The sequence below is a fragment of the Colobus angolensis genome, unplaced genomic scaffold (genome assembly GCF_000951035.1).
Source record: "Colobus angolensis palliatus isolate OR3802 unplaced genomic scaffold, Cang.pa_1.0 Scaffold256, whole genome shotgun sequence".
Classification (NCBI taxonomy): Eukaryota; Metazoa; Chordata; class Mammalia; order Primates; family Cercopithecidae; genus Colobus; species Colobus angolensis.
In genome coordinates, this window is record NW_012115777.1 from 4467742 (window position 1) to 4492325 (window position 24584).

Here is a 24584-nt window from a genome sequence, read left to right on the forward strand (position 1 = left end):
TTGCCTTCATGCATAAGACATATCTCTATTGTTACCACGGCATTACTATATGAATTCAATTTTATTTTGTTGCATGTAAATAATAGAGGATATAATTTCAGAATTAAAACTACTTTAAATTTCTGATTAAAGTCTTAATTATACTGTACCAAATGTAACCAGAGGGAATGTAAAAATGCTAAGTGGTGTCTGACTGAATCTGTCTAAATATTACTTGTAAATCTTAGTTAAGTCACTACTCATGAAAAAGGTGTTGACTCATTTTTGGCTTTACAAATAAAAAAACATATGTACAAATGGAGATTAATGTCTTGTAAAAGTCAAGCCTAAAAATAAAAACATATGCTGAATTTGACTTTATTTTCTTGCTAAAAAGTACCTAGGGTTTAATCTCCTTTCCATCTAAGTGACTGGAAGAAAATACAATGGTCCATAATACACAGAGTAAATGATGTGCGAGCAATACCTTACCCATGGTGTGTACACCAATAGATCATACACATGAAGCAATGTTCCTGAAGTAGACCAACCCTGCCCTCAGATACCTATAACTTATATGTTAGATCAATTCTGAAGATCCGCGAGTGTAAATGATAAGACAGGGCAGAAACAAAACACATGATGTATCAGGAAACCCCATGCCTGTTTGGATACATACTTAACAATTACATTTTTGTTCAACAGTGTCTGAAACACTGCAAATGTTTTAGACATACAATTTACCTCATGAAAAATATATTTTATGCTATGAGGCCACAAATATATTTGGAAATATTGTAAAGGAAAGACTAAATTCCAGATTTAAAAAACCCCTGAATTCTTTCACCTAGTTAAGCACTGGCTAGGACAGTTTCACAAAACAAATGCAAGCGGCTTCCTCTGGAGTTAGTTTGGATGGTGGAGCACCCTAGGACACTTGTGTAGTATAAATCAGCAATGCATGGATGGAGTCTGGCAACATGCACACAGTCATAATCACACAATATATAATGTAAGTCAGTCACAGGACAAGTCAATAAAAATATTAAAACATCAACATTCACACATTAATTGATTACATGAAATAAATTAAACTAAGCCAGTCACAAATTTCTCTTCACTCTTACTTAAGTCACGGTTTATTTATGTATACACACTATATAATACTTTCCTAAAGCTCTCAAAATACTACAAATAAAAACGAAGGCTTTGCATTACAGCTGCTGGACAAAAATATCAACACTGTTGATGTGTGAAAACACAGTTTCTTTGTTCTTTAGCATCAGTGCACAGGGTATGGCTCCAAGTGTATGCAATTTAGGAGAGAAAAAACATACAGCGGCTTGTGGAATAGATCCTCTGTTCATCATTGGCACAAATCAGAAAGGAAGTTTACTGTCCTTGGTACCTCTTTTGGGTCTCCCCCCTGAAGACAGATAATGTCATACATATATGCCTTCAGGATTAAAACCAGATGAGATAGGATTCTGCAGAATGCGGAGATTACTGGGGAGCTGCCGAGATGAACCAGGTCGCTTCAGGGACCCAGACTGGAATGGTGCCTCTAAACAGGAAACAAAGAAAGCCACCTGATGAACTAGTCAACTTGGAGTACTCAGCAATATAATAAATTAGACTGCTTCCTGCCCCGAAAGAGAAAACTGCATAGAGCAATAATTGCAATCCCCTGTGTGCCCTGGACTGGGGGAGAAGAGGCTAAAACCTTCTCGGGTCTCTTTGATAAAACTAGTTTTTGGTGATTTGAACAGTGAATGATCTTTACAAAAGGCAAATATTTTGCTTCTTTTTTTGGTTGCTCACACCATATGCATACACAGATTTGGAACTGTCTTTTAAATATCAGTACAAATAAATAATAATTTTTAGAAGGAAAAAGGGGCATAAGGGACAGAGCCAAAAATCAAATTAACAGACTATGACTCATATACTTCAGAAAAAAATTTTAATAAAGAAGCAGTTTAAAACTAATGATATGACATTTGGTGATTACATGCTCACCTAAGTAAATAAATAACCTAAATGTTACTGGTTTTCCTCTAGAAATGGGAAATAAGTTTAAAAAAAAAAAAAGAATTTTTAAGTGTCCCACTTAAAAATTAGCTATGAATGTGAGGGTAATATTTTAACTGAATACAAGTAGTTTATTCAAAATTAAGCAGATGGCCAGGCATGCTGGTTCACGCCTGTCATCCCAGCACTTTGGGAAGCTGAGGCAGGCAGATCACTTGAGCTCAGGAGTTCGAGACCAGTCTGGGCAACATGGTGAAACTTCATCGCTACAAAAAAATACAAAAAAAGAAAAGCAGCCAGGTGTGGTGGCATGCACCTGTAGCCCCAGCTACCCAGGAGGCTGAGGTAGGAGGATCACCTGAGCCCAGGAGGTCAAGGCTGCAGTAAGCTGTAGTTACACCACTGGCGTTCCAGCCTGGGTGACACAGTGGGACACTGTCTCAAAAAGCAAAAGCAAAAAAAGTTAAGCAGTGAGAATAAAGGGAAAATAAACCATATTTCTCAACATCTTACCCCTTTCAATGTCTGCATGTGAGGCCTCTATTTCAATGGGCTCCGCTGGCAAAACGGTAACTTTTGTCCCCGTCTGCTGGATAAACTGCTGGAGATTGACTTGCCGCAACTCCTTAGTCAACTGCTCCAGTTCCTGTTCTTTGTCCTAGATGGAAATTATTACTTTTTAAATTTGAGGATTCACTACTGGACAGTGCAAGACATCTTAGTGACAATCCTTCTACTACAGGGGTTAAATGTGGGGTATCTGCTGTCATAAAAGGACATATAACAAATCTGGTTTATATTGACATGATGGGCTAAAGAGGTCACTTCCACTCTGTGGTGTAGGCCAAGATATAAGCCAAGAGAAAACAATAGTTTCATCAGTCTGTCCTCTTAAATGCGATGCTTTCCTCTGGAAAACCATTATGCACTCTTATGAAATAAATATGTCTATAAACTTTCATTAAAAAACAAAAACAAAAATGTGTTTCTCAGCCTGTAAACTCATTGGTGGAAAATAAAAAGAAAAAAACTCCACAGGTTTTTACCCATCTCTGTGTTATAGCAATCTTGCTAAGTTGGTCACAAATTTACATATTAACCACTTCACATTAACATATGACTACAAAGTTAACTGTAATTTGGTCTGTGGATTTAAAGTTCTTGTTTTTTGTAAGCTGTTTCAATTTTCATGTGATACATTACTGAGATTTATCTTACAGCATAAGGAAAGCAAGATTCCCACAAGATTCTCACGATGGAATTCTTAAATCCTCGACAAAGATTAGAGAACTACAGAGCCTTAAAGGAGGAGATCAAGTTTGGACAGCTGGAAAGCTGTACAAGCAAGGAGGGGCATCCTATTATTTAAACAGCTTTTTATTTCTTTCTTTCCTCTGCTGTATACAAGAAAAAGTACCCTGGCTCTACCCAAGCTGGGTGGGTCTCAAGGATTTGGTAGGGGTTGGGAAGAGATTAGAAGTGAATGGTTGTTTCCTCCATTTATTTGAGTGTAGGGGGTACTTGGGGACATATCAATATTTGATTATCAGACACTTTTCAGTGGGTTAGAGGGATTTACTAGTAATGACTGTGTTGTGTGTTCTGTAAGTGATATCAAAAGCAACACAACTTCCAATTGTACCTCTTTTTAAATGTCAAAATGAATCTCAGTAGTAAAATACTGACAAATTATAGACTGCCAACCTTCTACTGCATGAGAAATTCTTGATTTTCAAAATGTGGGTGGTAGTTTTATCTCTTACTACAGATAGTCACGGAGAAAGGAGACCACATCAGTTCTTCCTAAAACCTCAGCTTTCTCTGATTGTGGAACTAACTGTTGATACTCTAAAGCAGCTCTTCTCAAACCTCACTGTACACAGGCACTACTTGGGCATCTTGTTTCAATGTAGATTCTGAATTTCTTACAAGTGTACCCTGAAGCTGCCTGGCATGGACTACACTTTGAATAGTAAGCTCTAAACCAGCCCAGTCCAACAGAACCTCCTCCAATGGTGGAAATGTTCTGTCTGCATGGCCAGTACAGCAGCCACACGTGCTACTGGACACTTGAAATGTGACCATGTGTGACTAAAAACAGAATTTTAAATTATTTAATATTTTAATTGCCTTATTATTTAATCTTAATTTAAATTTAAATAGCCATATTGTAATCAATTGTGTCTCTTTCTCATCTCATCTCATCTGATAGAGACTGTTTGATACATCTTTGCAACTTTCGCAACATAATCACAAGGTCTTTTCAAGAATGGGTATCCAGGAAAAGTAAGTTGAGTGATTAGGGTTTAAGTGGCAAAATATAAATCTTCTTGTACGTGAACTAGAAAGGGGGAAAATCAGACAGAAATCTTCGTGCCTCTCTCAGGAAAGCAAAGGAGGGTACCCTGGAGAGGGGAGAAGAGAGGAGGGCTGTTTATGTGTCAGGAAAGAAGCTGGGATTGGCTGGCAACAATGGAGAAGTGACAGAGAAACAGTCAGCTAGCCACAACAATCCCTGGCCAACCAATCCGTGGACAGCTCTTTCAGCTCTGGTTTCCCTATCTCTGAAAGGAGAAGGTGAGATTCACTATCTCATCATTAGTGTCCATTCCATTCCATTATCTAATGTTACAACTGCCACCGTAAGACAAGGCTCTTCCATGGAGAAGGATCCGCATGGCTACTGCTCTCATCTAAGCTGTCATAAGTCACAAGAATTCGACAAAACTTTTAAACAAGGCTGGGTTTCTAATTCTTTGAATATAAGGAAAAACTGACAATGATGAAAAGGAGATTCCAAGAAGGTATTATTTTAAATGGGCCAAACATTCTATTTATCAAAATGTGGTTACCTGTAAGCGTTTGGTGGCTTGTCCAAGAGATCTTTCCACAGCTTTAATGCCATTTTCCAACCTCAGACTCTGCTGGCCTTGAATGTCAATTTCCCCTTTGACCTTACCGATCTTTCCTTTAACCTCTTCCTCATTGACCTGTGCCTCCTGAACTTCCCGTTGCAATTTTTCTGCTTCAAGACCACTTTCCATAGTCCGGATCTGTGCCAAATAGTCCTTTAATTTGTTTTCGCATTCTGTTATTTTCTGTCTTATTTCTTGAAGTTGATCCTTCAGCTGTTTTTCATTTTCCTGTTCAATCTGTAACTCATTTTCCCAGAATTCTTCCTCCTCAATTTCTACATCGTTTCTTTTGATCTTTTGCTCTAGACGGACAATTTCCTCTTCAAGGTTGGAATTATACTTTTGCTCCCAAAATCGTATTTCTATTTCATTAGATTCCAGCTGTTTCTCAATGGATTGAAGCTTCTCTGTCTGCAGACGGATCAGCTTCTTCAACTCATCTGCTGTTGTTTTGCAGTTATTCAGCACCTTTTGCTTAAACTCAGTTTCTTTACCTTTTCCAAAAATGTCCATTAATCCTTTGGCACCTCCTGTAAATGTCAGTGATTTTCTTTTCGGTTCTCTCCTTTTGATTGATTTGTCGATCTGAGGCCTCAGTTTAGCTAAGGGGGGCAGACTCTGCCTGTATAAAGTTCTTTCAGGAATTCGAGCCACACTGTCTGAAGTGGGTCGCTCACTGAGCGACGGCCCCGTTCGTCGTAGAATGAGCTGCACATCACTAGCATACTGCCCCCATTTGTTTAAGGATATGATAGGATTTTCATGAGGTGCTAAGTGTCTTTCAGTATCTCTCCATTTCTCTATAAGGGTGTACCTTCCAGTTCGACCTATGTAAAAAAGGTAAGTTGTCAAAATGGGATATGTAACAGTTTAAAAATGGAGTAAGAATGCCATTTGATGATTGTGTATTTTTGATTAGCATCAGAGGGTCAAGTTTTAGAGTCTAGTCCAGGTTGCCTTTAAAACCTTTACTTGAAGACACCAAACCCCTCACAACATGCAACAACATAACGTCAGAAGATGTGTATCGCACATCTCTTCAGGCTTGCTTAGAAATTCAACTTCATACTTTAAACCTGGGTGAGACCCTTACACTCTTGCCGAATACCTGACTGCCCAGAACTTCTCATTTGGGGCAAGACTGAACAAAGTTTATTTTCTAGCTGAAACAAAGGACAACAGAATCGCCATGTGAAGCATGAGGGGCTGGTCCAGGAATGAGGTAGAACTTCAAAACTCAAATACATTTCCACTGTGCAAATCCCTTGAATTTTTCCACCTCAGAACTTGGGAGGGCTGGAGGCCCCATTTCTTCTCCTCAAAGGAGATATGGGGACCAGTGGAGAACCTGTGACTCGGCCACAGGAGCTGCCCAGGTCTCCTCTCCATCTCCACCTGAGTGCTCTACCAACCCGTTGCTCACACAGCTGGCATCTTCCTGGACACCCATGGCAAATAAAAAATCAGCTCGATGAAAAAACTCTTCAAACCAAATTCATATAAAAACAGGGGCCTGAAGAGAAGACTTGTTCAGTTTTGGTAATATGATAGTATCAAAGATTCTTCTAAAAAAAAAAAAAAAAAAAAAACTCAGAGCAAAATATTACTAAAAACAAACCAGCGAGCTGGGTGCAGTGGCTCACGCCTGTAATTCCAGCATTTTGGGAGGCAAAGGTGGGCAGATTTCTTGAGCCCAGGAGTTCAAGACCAGCCTGGGCAACATGGTGAAACCCTGCCTGTACAAATAAAATATGAAAAAATTAGCTGGGCATGGTGCTGTGCGTCTGTAGTCCTAGCTACCTGAGAGGGTGAAATGGGGGAATCTCCTGATCCTGGGAGGTCAAGGCTTCAGTGAGCTGTACTGTGTCACTGCACTCCAGCCTGGGCAACAGAGTAAGACTCTTGTCAAAACAAAACAAAACAAAAACAGAATACAATCACATATAAATTGAAAAATATACTGAATGTAATAATTATGAAAGATAAAGTTTCAGAAGAGTATGAGTGTAATGCCATAAAAAAAAAACAAACCCAACGCTGCCATCCAGCAATTATACTTGTATAAACAGCTACTGATTTACCTTCCTGGCTTTCTTTTTTAAATTTCATGAGCTTCTGAGCCAACAGTAGTATTTTTTGCAATTACTGCATCAATAAATGGAAATCTAGATGTGTAAATATCAACACCCATGTATGCAATTCATAAGTAGCACATTAAAAAATGATTTCACTATAAGCATATGGGTGTGTTCTCCTTTAGGGAGACCTGAATTTGGGGTGCAGCTGGAAGTTGGGGCTTTGAAGGCAAATAATCCTACGTGAGTTCCTTACTAGATAAGCAGCACAACTTCCCTTCTAAAATGCTTCGCAGATTCTGAGGGTTAGCACCTACCACATTGCCTGGCCCACAGCAGGCATTCAACACATGGTAGCTATTAAGACATTTTTCCTATAACAAAAGGGTTGACCACAGAATTCCTTTAAATAGTGATGTGTCATCACAATAATCTTTTATTTATTTATTTATTTATTTTTTCTTTTCCCCTCCTTTGCCCAACAACCTGACTTTCAAAAAGCAACTCTTCCAACTATGTAAAGCTAGACACAGTAGACGGGACAAGGGTTCTGGAGTAGAAAGGTTTGAGTTCAAATGTGGCTCTGCTTCCTACTGTGCTTACATGATCTGAACAATTAAATTTCCTTTAGCCTCAGTCTCCTCATCTGTGGAATAAGAGTAGTATTTCCTTATCTGACATGGTTGTTCTGAGAGTCACGTGAGAATGTAAAATATAAAAATGTTTGTGAAATTGAAAAGTGCTAGATAATATTATTTGTTTATCAAAATGCCCAGGCTAATAAGGGGGATATAAAGGAAAATCTTAGCACAATAGATTAGCTTCTTGAAATAAAAAAATGTTTCCAATAATTTTCAGGTTAAAAATTACTCTAATTGCTCCCAAAGAAAAACCACGTGACACATCTGCAATGTTAAAACTGTCCCATGTGTACAAACTGCTTCAAAGGTCACAACACTCTGCCTATCAACTACTTTTAGGAATCTTACTCTTCTCTGAACCTCTGTGTCCTCCTTCAGTAACAGGAGGGGTTAGATAAACCGGTAGAGTTCTTTCCAATTCTATCAGCCCAGTGAAGTATCTTTAAAAGGAAAACTGAATCATCACATTATATGAACTAAACAAAAAATTTTAAAGATCCTAATTTATTCATAATTAAAAATAAATCTAATTTTCCAGAGCTTGCTGGTACTGCTACCCTCTGAGATTGTCTTAGTAGAAGATTATTTATAATTGCTTTTACTGCCAGCATTTGCTTTTGTTAAATAATGCACATTTAGTACTACTGGGCCAAAAATTCCATCCAGCTGTATAAAAAAGCTTTTTTTTAAAAAAGGTAAATGAATAGATTTGATTTTATTATATAAATTGGGTTTTAAATATTTTATATAGGAATTAAATTCCATAATCACTGTTTTTAATACCCATAACTTCGCAGCGCTCTACAAATTCTATTTCCTTCATTTACACAGATTCTGATTCCTCCTGCAAAACTCCTTTCAGTGTATTTGACCACATGGATACATTTAGTTATACCTTGTGTACTACTTTGATGTAATCTTACAATGAATGAAAAGGAGTATCTGTCTGTCTGTCTGTCTGTCTGTGGCATTTGTAGTTTAAGCTGTATTTGCACTGTACGACTAAGTGACACTGTCAAGTAATTTTGATCCAACATGGGGTAAAAAAATATTAGTTATACTTTTAAATACTGAAGTGACTGAGACTAATCCTAAGAATCGTTAAATTTATATACCGAAGAAACCCACATACAGATTATAATGCATTAATGAAATCTTACTGAATGACTGACTGACATGAATTAAAAGAAAACAGGATAACAGCTTACTTTCATTTAAGAAAGCAGAATACACAACTATGAAGTAACATAAAATTTTTGAAAATACACACCAAAACTCAAACAAGGGTCACTCAGAAATTTATGCCCTGAATTCAACCATTTTTTAAGACTCCAACAATTTTTATAATTTTAGGAAATCTCTCCTTAGAGTCATAAATCAAAATCATGATTTAAAAGTTACATCTTGCTATTTAGTTAACAAATATATATTGGACATCACATATTTGTCAGAAACAGTGCCAGGCTCCATAGAAATAGATTCTACTAAACACCTTCATCACCAACCCTCTGGAGTTTTCATTTTAACTGACATTTGATGTCTTCTTCAGTATCAAATCCTTCACACCCCAAAGATGAATATTGGACATTATTCAAAAGAACATGACAAAGAAATGGTACTAATCTCTTATGAATTTAATGCTAACATATTTTCAGGTTTCTGGACATATGAGAAACAATGTCAGTAACACCTGACTTATTCTTTATCTATGGAGGATAAGCTATTCAACAGCACTGAATTTTTCTGAGAATAGATACTTTGCTTCTTGTCAACATTTTTATGAAAATTTTGTAAAATCTATTACACAGACCAGGATTCTTATGCAAACTCTAGTAAACACAATTAGCTTTTTCCATAATGACTCAGAATTCTTACAGTAAGTGTTGATCTCTCACTGTAAGATCTCTGTAACAGAACTTACACTTTATTATCTCATAGCCTGTAAAAGACTTTTGATGCTTTTATATATGTCATCTTAGTTAGTTCTGTGAGTTAAGCAATATAGATACTATGATCCTCATCTTACCAGTGAAGAATAAAAGCTTAAAGAATTTTAAGTAATTTTCTGATGACATTTAGTTATTTTTTACTATACTATTTAAGTTCTGAGTGAAACTACTAAAATAACTCTTACCTCACAGTATTTCTTAGAATGACAGTGATACAATAAAAATTATCTGTGAATATACCTGTCAACCCGTTGTGCATTCAAACCATAGTTACATCATCCATAGTATATTTTCCCAGTGTGTTGATAAGGATATCATGTAATCACAGAATTACTGTCTACTTAGAATTATATGATAAGCTCACTACTACTAAACATAATAAAAACAGTTACAGAGTACCTGTGATTTCCTGGGCATTGTGCTGGTTACATTAAAAAAAATATAAACCAAAATAAATAGAAGACACGTATCACTAGAAACCAGAAGACTTTGGGGAGCTGTTCATTAACACAGCATAATCTAACCCATCTCAATTGATGCATGTTATGAATTAACATGTATTCACATTCATTAAAATAGTATTCTACAGATGTGGAAAATACAGAAGCTAATTAAAATAAAAATTAGACTATTGTTATAAATATTAATATTGTAAATGAATATGTGGAAAATTAATTCACAATACAACAAATGGAAAATGAGACAATGAGACTCAAAACCACAAAAAGCATATGAAGAGTATAATTTCTTAAAAGCTTGTTCATGGGTACACAAATAACATTGTTTATTGCTAGGAAGTAGACTCATGAGTGAGTCTCTTACCGTCTTTGTGTTTTCTACATTTCAAGATAATCTACAATAAATAATATGACTTTATAAACGTAGAAAACTAATCAATTTTTAAATATCTAAAATTGATATTTTACATGTGAAACTTCCTAAATGTGACAACATAAAATACATATCCCTTTCCTCGTCTTCTCAAGGACACCAAATATCAAAGTACTGTGGATCAGAAATCCTTTCCCTCAATCTCCTTGACTTCTTTCTCTTCCTTCTTTCCTCTCTCATCTTTTGTTAGCTGGACTTTTATTTCTGTGTTAAGCTCTAAGCTGCCTGAAGGCAGAAATACATCCTTGTCATATTTTTGGTTTGGGATATTGTAAAAGCAAATGCATTTTCGTCACTATAACTTGAGACAGATGATCTGTCAAAGGCTTTCTGTTTCACTTAGATTTGAGAAGCAGTTTAGACTCTGAAAAAAATATATTTCTGAGACATTCTACAGGGGAAACAAAGTAGAACATTTAAATTGGGAATGCTTCAGAAAGCTCAGGGTGTACAGTGACAAACTGAGTGCACTCTTGCAGGGCAGTTGAACCACTTCATGACAAGAAGAGGTTTCAACTAAGGTTTCACTTTTAGTTATTCTGTTATCATTTCAGCATGTGTCCCACATCCATCACCTAAATCTAATCTGTCAAGGTTGTCAGATTAGTGTAGAAAAGATTTCTTCCTATAGTAGTAGATAAATTCAACATCTTTCATCAAACTATGTTGTTTTTAGCTCTTTGCTAATTCAATTTGATTGATTAGTAGCATGAAGAAAACGTTAGCTGTCATGTATATATTTGCAGGTTGACACCTTGTGTGCATATTTTCATAGTAAGTCATCTTGATAGTTTCTATGGTTTCCTAAAAATAATTTTAACTATCCAGAAAAAAACCAATAACTCCTAATCAAGAATACTGTGTGTGTGTGTGTGTGTAGTGCCCCTATAAGGCAAAGACGTGCACTTAAACCTAAGAAACCAGTCTACAAGTTGCTTCACTATAGATTCCTGACAGCCACCTGCGGTTCTGTTCATCAGTCCATGCTCTACTAATAATCCAGCTAGCCACTTACTGTGTTAGGCCTTGGAAGTTCTGGGGCTGCTTTTCAGAGAGGCAATTTTCTCTAATTAACAAGCTCTCACCACAGAAACCAGAACCCACAGCTTTTGGCTACTTGCCAGTGGAGTCATCTCTAGATGAATTCTGAATTCAATGAAGTATTTATGATACAGAAAGAGTTGTCTGGCCAAGTTTGGAGAAATATCATAAAACATTTGTATTCAAGTTGTCAACTTTTCAAAACAGCTCCTGGATTGAGTTATTGAGAAAGTAAAAGTGGGAGGGTAAATGAGTTAAAATGGCTTTTTGGCTTGTTCACAAGTAAGTATACTCTGTAGTTCCAGAGGGCAAGCACATACATGGTACCTCTGGGCCTTTTCCCCTTGAAATTCTGGGTAAAAAGTGTGATTATGGACAGATGCAGCTTATAGCACTACTCAACTTCTTTGACTTTTGCAAAAAACTACAATTAATAAATTGTCAAATTTACTATTCTTCATTAAGTAAACTTAGTATTCTTCACTAAGAGAAAAAAAAGCTGTATATTTTAATTCACATAAATTAAGTGAAGCTCTTAATAGGGACAATTACTAAATAAGCTTGAAGAATATGAAAAAATTAAATGCCTTAATTTTCTCCTCAATAATTAAACTTAAGTCTACATATATATGATTCCCAAATGCAAAAAGAGTTTCACTGGATGTGAAAGCCCAGAATTTTCAGCATTGCTGCAATATATTCATGTGTGATAGTGTTTAAAGAAAAATCAAAAGGTGTCACTATTAGAAGAAAGTCTCTGTCTTGTATAGGGCACTGTAAACCTCTGACAGTGCATCTGCCACATCACAGGTGGCACAATCTTCTCTACCAAATGCTAAAGTGCCTTGGCAACAGTATGACTCATTTCAATGCTGAGCTAATTGACATGCTTCCAATATAAACTGGCAAGACATAAAATCAACTTTTGATAAGGAGCTCAAAGACAAAGAGGCCCTGAGCACTTAGCATGGTGCTGGTCACACAGCTTCCTCTTAATACGTGTTTGTTAAATGAAAGATTTAAGATGCAAATATAAACTTGGACCCATATTGCTGGTTTTACTGATGCAGGTGTTCATGCCCTCATCATTTAAGGCAACTAAACATACATAAACTATGATGAAGATAAGCTTAAAATAAACAAGAAGAAAGGGTAAAACATGGTAGGAGAATAACATGAAGCCAAGAGCTGTGCTTCATCTTCACTGTATAATAAGATTTTATTTTATTTTTAATTTTATTTTATTGATTGATTGAGACTGAGTTTTGCTCTGTCACCCAAGCTGTAGTGCAGCGGCATGATCCCGGCTCACTGCAACCTCCATCTCCTGGGTTCAAGAAATTCTCCTTTCTCCGTCTATAACTAGGATTACAGGTGCGTGCCACCACGCCCGGCTAATTTTTGTAGTTTTATTAAAGACGGGTTTGACCATGTTTGCCAGGCTGGTCTTGAACTCCTGACCTCAAGTGATCTGCCCACCTCAGTTTCCCAAAGTGCTAGGATTACAGGCATGAGCCACTGTGCCCAGCCAATCATAAAATTTTAAAAGTATACATTATCTTTCCAGTGAAGAACGATGTTATTTCATTTGTTGTATTTTCTAAAAGTATGGAGAAATAAACAGTAAATGGGAGTTTTCCTAATGACGGATTCTGGGAACCAAGAATCTAAATTCTTAATCTGGGTCTAAATTTTGGCTCAAGGAAACATCTGTAGTTTCAGAAGTCATTGTTTGGGCTGAACAACAGGAGAGAAGAAGGTAGTGTAGGTGCTAACTCAGGGTTAGTAAAATCTAGGGCTGTCAGAGAAGCATCATCATCACAGATTTACCTAAACACTGGCAAACTGTAGTAAGTACGAGTGTGCCTGTGAGAAATATTACAGAACCAAAGGAACAAAATCCATTAGAAATCTATATTTAAAACAAACACACACAACGAAAGGAAGCACAATGCACTTTTCTCAGATACCCACAGAGTTCACTTACCTATTGCTTGAGCTAAGGCTATGACAACCTCCTGGCAAGTTGTGACTTCAGTGACTCCACAAACAATCCTCTGAACTCCATCCACCCATACTTTAAGTTCCATGGTGCAGCAGCCAGTCACTCAAGGGCCCTGAGAGTGGTCATCAGGGTGTTAGGTCATGTCTCTAGTCGCAGGAACACGGAGTGAAGAAGGTTGAGTCTGTGGAGTCAGCTAAAAAAGGGCAAAAAATCACTTGTAATAAAATGAATCAACATTTCTTCTAGTAAGCATGTAAGTATTACACAAAACCAATTTTAACATATCATAATCTTACTGAAGTACCCAGGCTTATTTTACAGAAATGAATTAAGCAACACAAATGTAACTACAGTCACCTATCGTGACACTGTTTTATGTTACAACATTTTTTATAATAATTTTAATCATGAACTCTTGCTCCATTAGGTTAAAAATTCCTATTTAGTTGCCAAGCCCTATTTGCATTGTTTTTCTGTCCTGTTTTTTCTTTTTGGATTATTTCATTAGGGTAATTTCTGAGGCAAAAATAAAGAAAAAAAGTTTGTCATTTTAGGAATTATCAATAAAATTGAACCAATTTGCAGTGCTTTGCCAATACTGAGTATTAATAAGTTTAAGAACAGTTGTTAAGGTATCTTACTCAGTTCACATTCCTGATTAAAAAAAGAAAGAAAGAAACTGCTACCTGCCTGCTTTCCTAATATTTTTTTTCCCTTATTATGTCACTCTCTCTTTTCATGTATGATGTCTTGACAACTGTTTTTAATGTGTCCTTTGCCTCCCTCTCCTCACAGCACAAAGAGTGTCTTCCCCGCTGAAATGCCAACACCAGGCACAGCATGAGGACAGGTGGGTAAAAAATCTTAGTTGAAGGAAATGAATTCCTTTGATGACCAACAATATCCTCATGTATGAACCGTTTATCCTTTTCTCACTTAACTGGGTTTGACAGTTTTCTTAAATTACAAGAGTTATTCAAAAATTATAAACACAAACCCTTCGTTCTACTTGCTGTGTTTACCCAGTATTTGATTTTGCATTTGGCTGCATTATATGCCAAGCAGAAATTTTTCCTTTGTCATATAGTTAAACCAAATATTCTTTATTTCCTATATTGATAAGAATGTTACTCGCCTGCTAAAAATGATCACAATTCTTTTTCCTGTGGGTTTAAAAAAATCTCAACTCTTCCTATGTAAATTCTCTAATCAATCTACAATTTTTTGTTTGTCCATTGTTTTGTGGTCTTCCCACATCTTTGTTGTTTTTATAAAAGAATGTTAAAATTCAGGAGATGTAATAAACATTGATTTAATTAAGAGAACATTTGGATTTGTTTATAGGTTTACAGTGGCACTAGTATTACAGAATTAATGGCTTATTTAAAAGCTTATTTTAAAAACACTAAAAATTTTTCTTGTAAAACAGTAGTTACTACAAACAGTGGCTTAGTCTCTTGCGCATTCTTTTAAAAGATCTAAGACAGTTCTAGGCCATCTGGTCACCTGGATAGATGAGTCACAACACATGCAAGGGGAAGGAGAATAAACCTAATTACTTTCTCCAGAGAAGGTACACAAATCCTTTTTGTCATCCTAAAAACAAGGAAGGCCTGCCTGAACATTAATCTCTTAGCAAGTTGCTTTAGCTCTCAGCATACAACACAGCATAGGTTTCATTACCCCCACATGAAGAAAGAAGGGGCCACCTTGCCAATGACAAGCTGAATCCATAACTGTGTTCCTCAGTTGTAAGGGCCTGCGAGATGTTAAAGTTACTGGGGATAAAAGGCTTCCAAAGTTAAAGAAATGTAAGAAAGCCAATAAATAAAAGTTAAACAAGTTCCTTTACAGCTAGACTTCTCTGGAGACTTTAATAGGCTGGTGTGCACTCTAAATTTCAAAGGAGAGTTTTATGTGCTGCCCAATCTAGAGAATGTTTAAGAAAACAGAAAAGTTCTGACTTGTTTCCTCTTCTGTGAGGCATTCTATTTACTAAAAATAGAATATGTTTTATTCTTTCTTGGGATAAAATTAAGGTATCAAAAATGGCCAAAGATTAATATATTGCTTTACTAAATTTTTGTGAAAGCTGGATTAAAGTCTATGTAAAGTGCCTCATTATTCATTAAAAGATCTTAAACTTGGGAAATCAAGCAAGAAAGGGTATAGATCTCATTAAAGTCCCCCTGCCACCAAGAAACCCATCATTTAAAATGATCCTATGGGACTTTTTTTTTTTTTTCCAATTGTGGAAGAAAACATAAGCTCTATCCTTTTAACACATTTTTAAGTACATGATACAGTATTATTAACTACAGGCACCATGTTGGACAGCAGCTCTCTAGAACTTACTCACTTTGTGTAACTGAAACTTAGACCCCTTCAACAAGCAACTGCCCATTTCGCCCTGTCTGCAGCCCCCAACAACTTCCATTCCATTGTCCGTTTCTATAAATCTGACGTTAGGTATCTCACAGAAGTTTTACATTCCTTTTTAGACTTTAGCATACTGCCACATATTTTCCTATCTCAATTATCATTGTTTCACTTTGAACTTTTAATCATATATTGAATCATTAATTCAACATAGTATTGGAAATTCAGGCCAAGGCAATCAGGCAAGAGAAATAAATAAAGCGTAGTCAAATGGGAAGAGAGGAAGTCAAATTGTCTTTCTTTGCAGATGACAAGATCCAACATCTAGAAAACCCCATCATCTCAGCTCAAAAGCTTCTTAAGATGATAAGCAACTTCAGTCAAGTCTCAAGATACAAAATCGATTTGCAAAAATCAACAGCATTCCTACACACCAATAACAGGCCAGCAGAGAGCCAAATTATGAATGAGCTCCCATTCACAATTGTTACACAGAGAAGAAAATAACCAGGAATACAGCTAACAAGGGAAGTAAAGGACCTCTTCAAGGAGGACTACAAGCCACTGTTAAAGGAAATCAAAGACGATACAAACAAATGGAAAAACATTCCATGCTCATGAATAGGAAGAATCAATATCATGAAAATGGCCATTCTGCCCAAAGTAATTTATAGATTCAATGCTATTCCCATTAAACTACCACATTCTTCACAGAACTAGAATAAACTATTTAAAAATTCATATGGAACCAAAAAAGAACCCGAATAGCCAAGACAATCCTAAGCAAAAAGAACAAAGTTGGAGTCATCACACTACCCAACTTCAAACTATACTACAAGGTGACAGTAACCAAAACAGCATGGTACTTATAGTAAAACAGACTCATAGACCAATGTAACAGAATACAGAACTCAGAAATGAGACCACACACCTACAACCAACTGATCTTCAACATACATGACAAAAACAAGCAATGGGGAAAGGATTCCCTATTTAATACATGGTGCTGGGTGAATTGGCTAGCCATATGCAAAAAATTGAAACTGGACCCCTTCCTTACACCTTATACAAAAATTGACTTAAGATGGATTAAAGACTTAAATGTAAACCCCAAAACTATAAAAGCCCTAGAAGAAAATCTAGGCAATATCACTGAGGACATAGACATGGGCAGAGATTTCATGAAAAATGCCAAAAACAGTTGCAACAAAAGCAAAAATTGACAAACGGGATCCAACTATAAAGATCCTTTGCACAGCAAAACAAACTATCATCAGAGTCAAAAGACAACCTATGGAATGGGAGAAAAATTTTGCAATCTATCCATCTGACAAAGGTCTAATATCCCGAGTCTACGAGGAATTTAAACAAATATACAAGAACAAAAAACAACCCCATTAAAAAGTGGGCAAAGGACATGAACAGACACTTCTCAAAAGAAAACATAGATGCAGCCAACAAACATATGAAAAAAGCTCGACATCACTGATCATTAGAGAAATGCAAATCAAAACCACAATGAGATATTTAAAAGTTCAGAAATAATAGATGATGGCAAGGTTGTGGAGAAAAAGGAACATTTTTACATTGTTGGTGAGAATGTAAATTAGTTCAACCATTGTGGAAGACAGTGTGGTAATTCCTCAAAGATTTAGATGTGGAAATACCATTTGACCCAGCCATCCCATTACTGGGTATATACCCAAAGGAATATAAATCACTCTATTATAAAGATACATGCACATGTATGCTCACTGCAGCACTATTCACAATAGCAAAGACATGGAATCAACCCAAATGTCCATCAATGATAGACTGGATAAAGAAAATGTAGCACATGTACAACATGGAATACTATGTAGCCATAAAAAGGAACAAGATCATGTCCCTTGCAGGGACATGGATGGAGCCAGAAGCCTATTATCCTGAGCAAACTAATACAGGAACAGAAAAACAAATACTGCATGTTCTCACTTACAAGTGGGAGCTGAATGATGAGAACACATGGATACATGGAGCGGGGACAACATACACTAGGGCTTGTTGTGGGGTGGGGAGGGAGAGTATCAGAAAGAATAGCTAGTGGTTGCTGGGCTTAATACTTAGGTGATGGGTTGATCTGTGTAGTAAATCACCATGGCACACACTTACCTAGGTAACAAACCTGCACATCCAGCTCATATATCCCAGAACTTAAAAATTGAAAAAAAAAAAAAAAAAATGAGTTCATGTCCTTTGCAGGGACATGGATGAAGCTAGAAACCAAAAAAAAAAAAAAAAGGAAAAAGAAAAAAGAAAAATAGAAAAGCAAGTTTAAACTATGAAAAAAATCATGGCACTATTCATGAAGTCATCCGAAGAGCCCATCTCTCCATCTTCCCAGCAGAAGCCCCCAGTACCCCCCTCTAGGAGCTGTAACCCTGATCTTTCCTTTATATCAACTCCAACAGTTCTATGTCCAGCCCCCGAACTAGACTACAGAAGAAAACGGAAGTCCTACAATGTAGGTGCGTGTGGTGAATCGGTCATCGTTCAGACTAAAGACCTAGGAAGCAAAAGGACATTCCAATTGGAATTTGGAATATATTTTTCCATAGAAACAGTGATGCAGGTAGAAGGAAGGTTCTACTGCAAAGGTTTCAATATAGTTCAGCTATTGTTTTCATTATGAGGTTTCTAGATGCAAGTCACTATTATTCTAATAATTTTTACAATGAAGCACTAGGCTCATTCACTAACATGCTACCAGGGAGTATTCTTTAGCTAAGAACCATTTACTGTCATAATATCCTTCTGGAATTGAGCATTTGCATCTGTGGAAACATATTACCTCAAGATCAATGCTTTCTTAAAGGAATTACAGCCATTCTTCATTATTTGCAGATTCTATATTTGTGAAACCTGCCTAGTTGCTAAAATTTTGTTTGCAATCCCAAAAATCACTGTCTGTGGTGCTTTCAGGGTTATTTGTGGATATGCATAGAGTGTGAAAGTTTTGAGCTGCCTGACACACACACACTCCCAGCTGAGACTGAACAAGGTGACGTTGTCTTTGTGTTTCAGCTCTCATACTGTCAACATGTGTCCTTTCTCAGTCTACTTGGTGCCATGATTTTTGTGAGTTTTGTTGGTGGGATTTCACCATTTAAAATGGCCCCCATAGTGCTGAAGTGGTGTCCAGGGTTTCTGAGGCAAGAAGTCTGTGCTGTGACTCATGGGGAAAAAATACGTATTATGTAAGCTTTGTTTAGGCACGAGTTACAGTGCTGTTGGGTGTGGCTTCAACATTAATGAATCAATAAGCACTCAGTTGAGTTTCTTATTCAAAGCCCATCTCCAGATAGTTTATTGACAATTACATTTTTCTCAACCATATGCAATGTTAAAGCTCTCTGACTTTGAAACAGAGACTTCTCTCATACCCAGAGGTGTTAACAGTGCATAAAACAGTATTAGAAATCTTTTGGAAGTACAATACTTTGTAGAATAACTAAAGAATAGCATTTATTTCTGAATTAACAATTGGGGTAAATTTTGGCCTGTCAATATTTATATTTATTGCATATTAAATATAAATATAAATGTTTATATTTAATGTTTATTAAATAAGTTATCTTTAAACAGAAAAAAACACATAAAGCAAAGTTATGTATTGATGGGTTACCAAAAAATGTTGTGACCAGAAACTCCCTGAAAACTAACAGGAATATTCATTATTAAATTGAATAAGCTCATATTCTTTCTTCTAGTATTCATTACCCTCAGGTACCAGCATTCACACAAGCCCAATGATTTAACACTCTCAAACATTACACACTTAAGTATTCAACAATTGTGGAAATAAATGGCACAAGTGCTTATTATATGCTAGGCACTGTGCACCATGTTTCATTTATTCCTCACCACATAATTCATCAAGTTAGATAGGATTAGTCTCATTTCAACATAAGAAATGTGAGTCTCAGAGAGCTTAAATAACTTTTTCCAGTGTCAAAAAAATCTAGTAATTTGGGACCCATATTTGAAATTTGGCTGAATACAGAAACTAAAGAATAAATAAGGCTAGGATTCCCCAAAGGATTCACTGCACCCAATAAATGTTTTTTAAAAATGTCCTTAAACCACCCTAAGAAATCTTATCTTTAATCACCTGGAAACTGGTTTTTGTCAATAAAAAACAATCAGACAATATACACAAACTTGTCATTTCAAGAGAAAGAAAAGAGGTGCTAAATCATGCTAAAAAAAAAAAAAAAAACCAAAAAACTGCAAAGAATTAATTAATTCAAAGAATCAATTAATTCAAAGAATCTATGAAAAACACATGCCAGCAAAATGAGTATCTGATGCTCAGGTTCCTTTTTCAGCATCAATGAATTATTCCTTCAGTTTTGGAAAATCACATCCAGCTTTATTTCTACAGAATTCTAAATAAAATATGTCTGAACATACACATTAATTGTAACTCCCGTCTTAAATATAAAGCAAAATTTCTTGGAGATTTCCTGCATTTTCATTAAATTCACACTATTAAAATATATGTTCTGGAATAAGCCATTTTGTTTGAGGCAATATTGATTAGTGGAAACAAGATGCACGAAGGTTCAAATCCCAAGTCTACTACTTCTTGTGTGATTTGAGTCACGATGCATATTTTTCCAGGCGGCATTTGTAAGAAATGGAATGAAATAATGTCTTTTCAAATTGTACCTTATCTAGTACAGGGCTTGGCACACAGTTTGAATTCAAGACTTAAGTCTGGGTACGGAAGTGAAAGTTCTAACTTAAAAAGTATAAACTTTTTTATGGAAGGACAAATCAATAGCGATGCAAATTTTCAGAAACATTTATACTAATAAGAGCATCTGAAAATAAAGACATTTTAGGTTATTAATCCACATACCTAAGAGCAGCAGCACATTCAAAAATTGTAAGTAGATATTAGAAATGGTAATTCATATTTTAAGATTTCAGTCACATCTAGTATAAAACATGCTATGAATTGGCCAGGCACGGTGGCTCACGCCTGTAGTCCCAGCACTTTGCGAGGCCGAGGCAGTGGATCACGAGGTCAGGAGATCGAGACCATCCTGGCTAACATGGTGAAACCCCATCTCCACTAAAAAAACAAAAAATTAGCTGGGCGTCGTGGCGGGCAGTTATAGTACCAGCTACTCGGGAGGCTGAGGCACGAGAATGGCATGAACCTGGAAGGCAGAGCTTGCAGTGATCCGAGATCACATGCCACCGCAATCCAGCCTGGAGCGAGACTCTATCTCAAAAAACAAAACAAAACAAAACAAATGGTATGAATCAAGTTAAAATTATTGGTATGAGAATACTGATCCTTCTATTAAGAATTACATCTTTTCCTTAGGACAAACCTTTTAAATGAATATAACTAGTAACTTTAGTTTTTCATTTAGCATCAACTTTAAACTGAGTGCTATAAGGGTACTCAGTTGAGTTTCTTATTAAAAGCCCATCTCCAGAAAGCTTATTGACAATTATATTTTTTCAACCGTATACTATGTTAAACCTCTATGACTTTGAAGTAGAGACTTCTCTCATACCCAGCAGGGTTAATAAACAGTGCATAAAACAGCATTGAAAATCTTTTGGGAGTACAATATTCTGCAGAATAACTAAAGGATGACACTTATTTCTAAATTAACAATTTGAGTAAGTTTTTACTTGTCAATTAAAGTTCACCATGGAAATATAAGATTTTTATGTAGTAACTGTAATTCAAGAAAAAGCAAAATCTTTATGTAAAATTACCTGTTTTAGAAAACCAAGAGGTATGTTTTCAACAATCAAAGGCTTGTCTCAAAAATTAGCCCAACTTCAGAATAATTCCTCTAACTAATCTAATCTACTAACCAACACCACTAAAAAGGTCATTTCTTCCTATTCCTTCCAAGTTACGTTTTGTAAAATCATTCTAATATACCCCAAGGAAACACAAGAACACGCTTATTAGACTGATTTCTTCTTTGATGTCTATCTGACAGAAGAACACTTACAAGGCAAGTATTTAGCTTGGGATTTTAAGCCCAGAACATCACACCTTAAAAAAGGTGAGGGAGGAAGAAGGCACAGAGAGGCCAGAAAGCCATGAATGGCATGAAAAAATGGCCACTTGGGAGGTATGAAAAATGAAAACAGTAGAAAGGAATGGAGAGCAACACACAGAATGTACAATTCAGTCTTGGGCTTCCAATGGCCCCGTAGCCCTTATTACAAGCCAATTCCTGATGGGCCCAATCTCTCCAGTATTAGCAGCTCTGAGCCAATTCTAACTGGGATGCCACCATTCCACACAAATGCCATTATTCTCGGCATATGCATCTTTCTACTCTTTTTTCCCCCTCCTCTACCACTCCAGCTTTGCTATATTTTTCTTGCTAAGTCATAAGCCTACCAACAACACTAAAAAATACATTTGGTTCTACCTGGTGAAGGCTCTAAAGAAGTTGTCAAGCTTCTCATACCCAAAGATGTCAGGGATGGGTCAATGATGGTACTTTCTCCAGGCATGTGAAAGGTTATTCATTTCAGAGTTCACGGAAACCAAATGGATCAGCACAGTGCACAGTGAGTGCTTTTAATTTTATGCTGCCTCAGCATCCATTTTTAAATATAAGTCAGCCTGGCTCAATTGCCCTTGACACAGTTTCCAGTACTAGAGCCTACTCAAATGGTTCTAGCCAGTAGTCAGGGACAAAAACTTGGAGGTATCTCTCCTGCCTCATGGACTGGGCTTCCTGCTTTCCAGCTGCTTCCTTTAAATGGATCCTTCAGGCATCTGCCTGTGACTCACATTTCATTATCAAAAATAGAATGCTACTTGCCAGCTCCCTTTCTCTACCTGCTTGTGACCTGACCTACCTACATGTGGCCTCCAGCATGCTGTGTACCCCCCAGGGTCTGTAAGTACTACAGACTCTTAAACTTTCACAGTGTGGCTGTCTTTGAAGCCATGCCTGCAATGTGACCCCTGATGGCAGGGCAGCCCTGAAGGGACCCAGGCAGGTGGATCCCCTGCTAGTGCTCTTTTGTCCAGGTCTCTCTGCTGCTGGAGACTGTAGTTACCAGCTAAGTCAACACAGTTTCCTTCAAAGTATTAATATGTCTCACCTTTCATAGCTGGCAGCCCACTGGCCATCAACTAGTACAGTCATTTCACTGAACGTAGAAGGCTGAGGCCTGGCCAGGTTATACACAGGATCAAGGTCCCATGCACAGGTGACAGCAGAGCCAATCTTTGCACAAAACTGATTTAGATTATTCAGAACACTGAAATTAAATTATTTTACATATATTTAAATAAATAAAGTGCCCAGTACAGAAGATGTTGAGGGAGTTGCCCCTCTCAAGAATTCTAGTTAAAACAGATCATAAAATGAGTTATTATTGATATAAGAACATTAGCAAGAAAAAAGTATGTGTGGTCTGTTCTTGCTAATTTTCTTAAATGTTTAAGGAAGGTGGAACAACATGGGACTTTACAATTTGACTTTCCTGGCACAAAATCTCATAAATAAGAAATATAAAAATAATATACCATTAGGCTCCATTTCTTGCTGCAGTATTATAAAAAAAGAACATAAAAAGCCGTCTGTTTTGCAATTATACTTTCTGTTAGGATCCCAGACTACTTTGCAACCCTCCAGAGATGGTTTGAGGCATGTGTGTAGTGCCAAGTTCTATGATGGTTTAATTCCTGCTAAAGCTCTCAGAACTGGGATTAGAGACCACACTCTCAAAGTCTTCATGTGAAAATCCCTGAACTCTGCCATCAATTAAATTATGCTTTCTACTACATGTGCTATTTCATGGCTTTCTTTCATAAGTCATGAGAAAACTGGCAGTGAGTATAACACACTCCTACGGAAAAACAAAATCAGTGAAAACTTGGCGATATTTTAAGGTAGATTTAAGTATATCTGTGATATTTCTCTTTAAGTAGGTACACATTGGTACCTTCATCGAAAACCAACTAGCCAAATGGTAACACCTTGCTTTTACCGAATTTGGCAACAAGAATTCTTAACTATGTGAAAGATGCAGTGTTGACTGTTTTATATAAATACTATTTTTTTTTTTTTTTAAGAGATGGGGTCTCCTTAAGTTGCCTAGCTGGTCTTGAACTTCTGGCCTCACGTGATTCTCCCACCTCGACCTCCCAAAGTGCTGGGATTATAGCCGGGAGCCACTGTGCCCAGCCACTCTTTTATTTAATGGTTTAAAAAAAAGTTTAAAAATCTTTTAGGTCACAGCCTTCCTGAGTCTCTCACTCCTGTCGGGATGTCAGGACTGCAGGAACTCCGTCCGAGAGCCCCACCGGGGGGACTCTGCCGGCCTCCTTTGCCAGAGGCCGACAGACCTCTCCCTACCCACCTACTTCCCTGAAGCTAGGTGACCAAATAAATGTGCAGTTTTGCTCCTACACTTGCCTACTCGCTGGTTCTTTTTGTGCTCGCTCTGGTGGTCTTAGAAAAACAAATCAGTTGGTGCCGAACCCGGGAGGAGATCCCTCCTCATGGCCCCCAGGGTCCAGGGAGCCTCCTCCTCCTGCTCCCATGCTGCAGACGGACCAGGACCTGAGACCTGCTTCCCTCACTCTCACGGCCTCTCTGGGGTAAATGCCCTTGTCTCCTCTTTACCTCCCTCGG

The 24584-nt window shown here is 37.0% G+C and overlaps 1 protein-coding gene across 1 annotated transcript in view; it reads right to left on the reverse strand.

Annotated features, from left to right (window-relative positions):
* Nucleotides 1-504: 504 nt before the first annotated feature.
* Nucleotides 505-24584, reverse strand: part of RASSF8 (Ras association (RalGDS/AF-6) domain family (N-terminal) member 8) — a 79565-nt gene continuing 55485 nt past the window's right edge. Inside the window, exons 2-5 of the mRNA XM_011946988.1 lie at nt 13510-13720; nt 4863-5752; nt 2524-2668; nt 505-1543 (exon numbers count right to left, since the gene is read on the reverse strand). Coding sequence (XP_011802378.1) covers nt 1422-1543; nt 2524-2668; nt 4863-5752; nt 13510-13612 — 1260 coding nt within the window. The 5' untranslated portion in view covers nt 13613-13720 and the 3' untranslated portion in view covers nt 505-1421. The remainder of the gene's footprint in view (nt 1544-2523; nt 2669-4862; nt 5753-13509; nt 13721-24584) is intronic.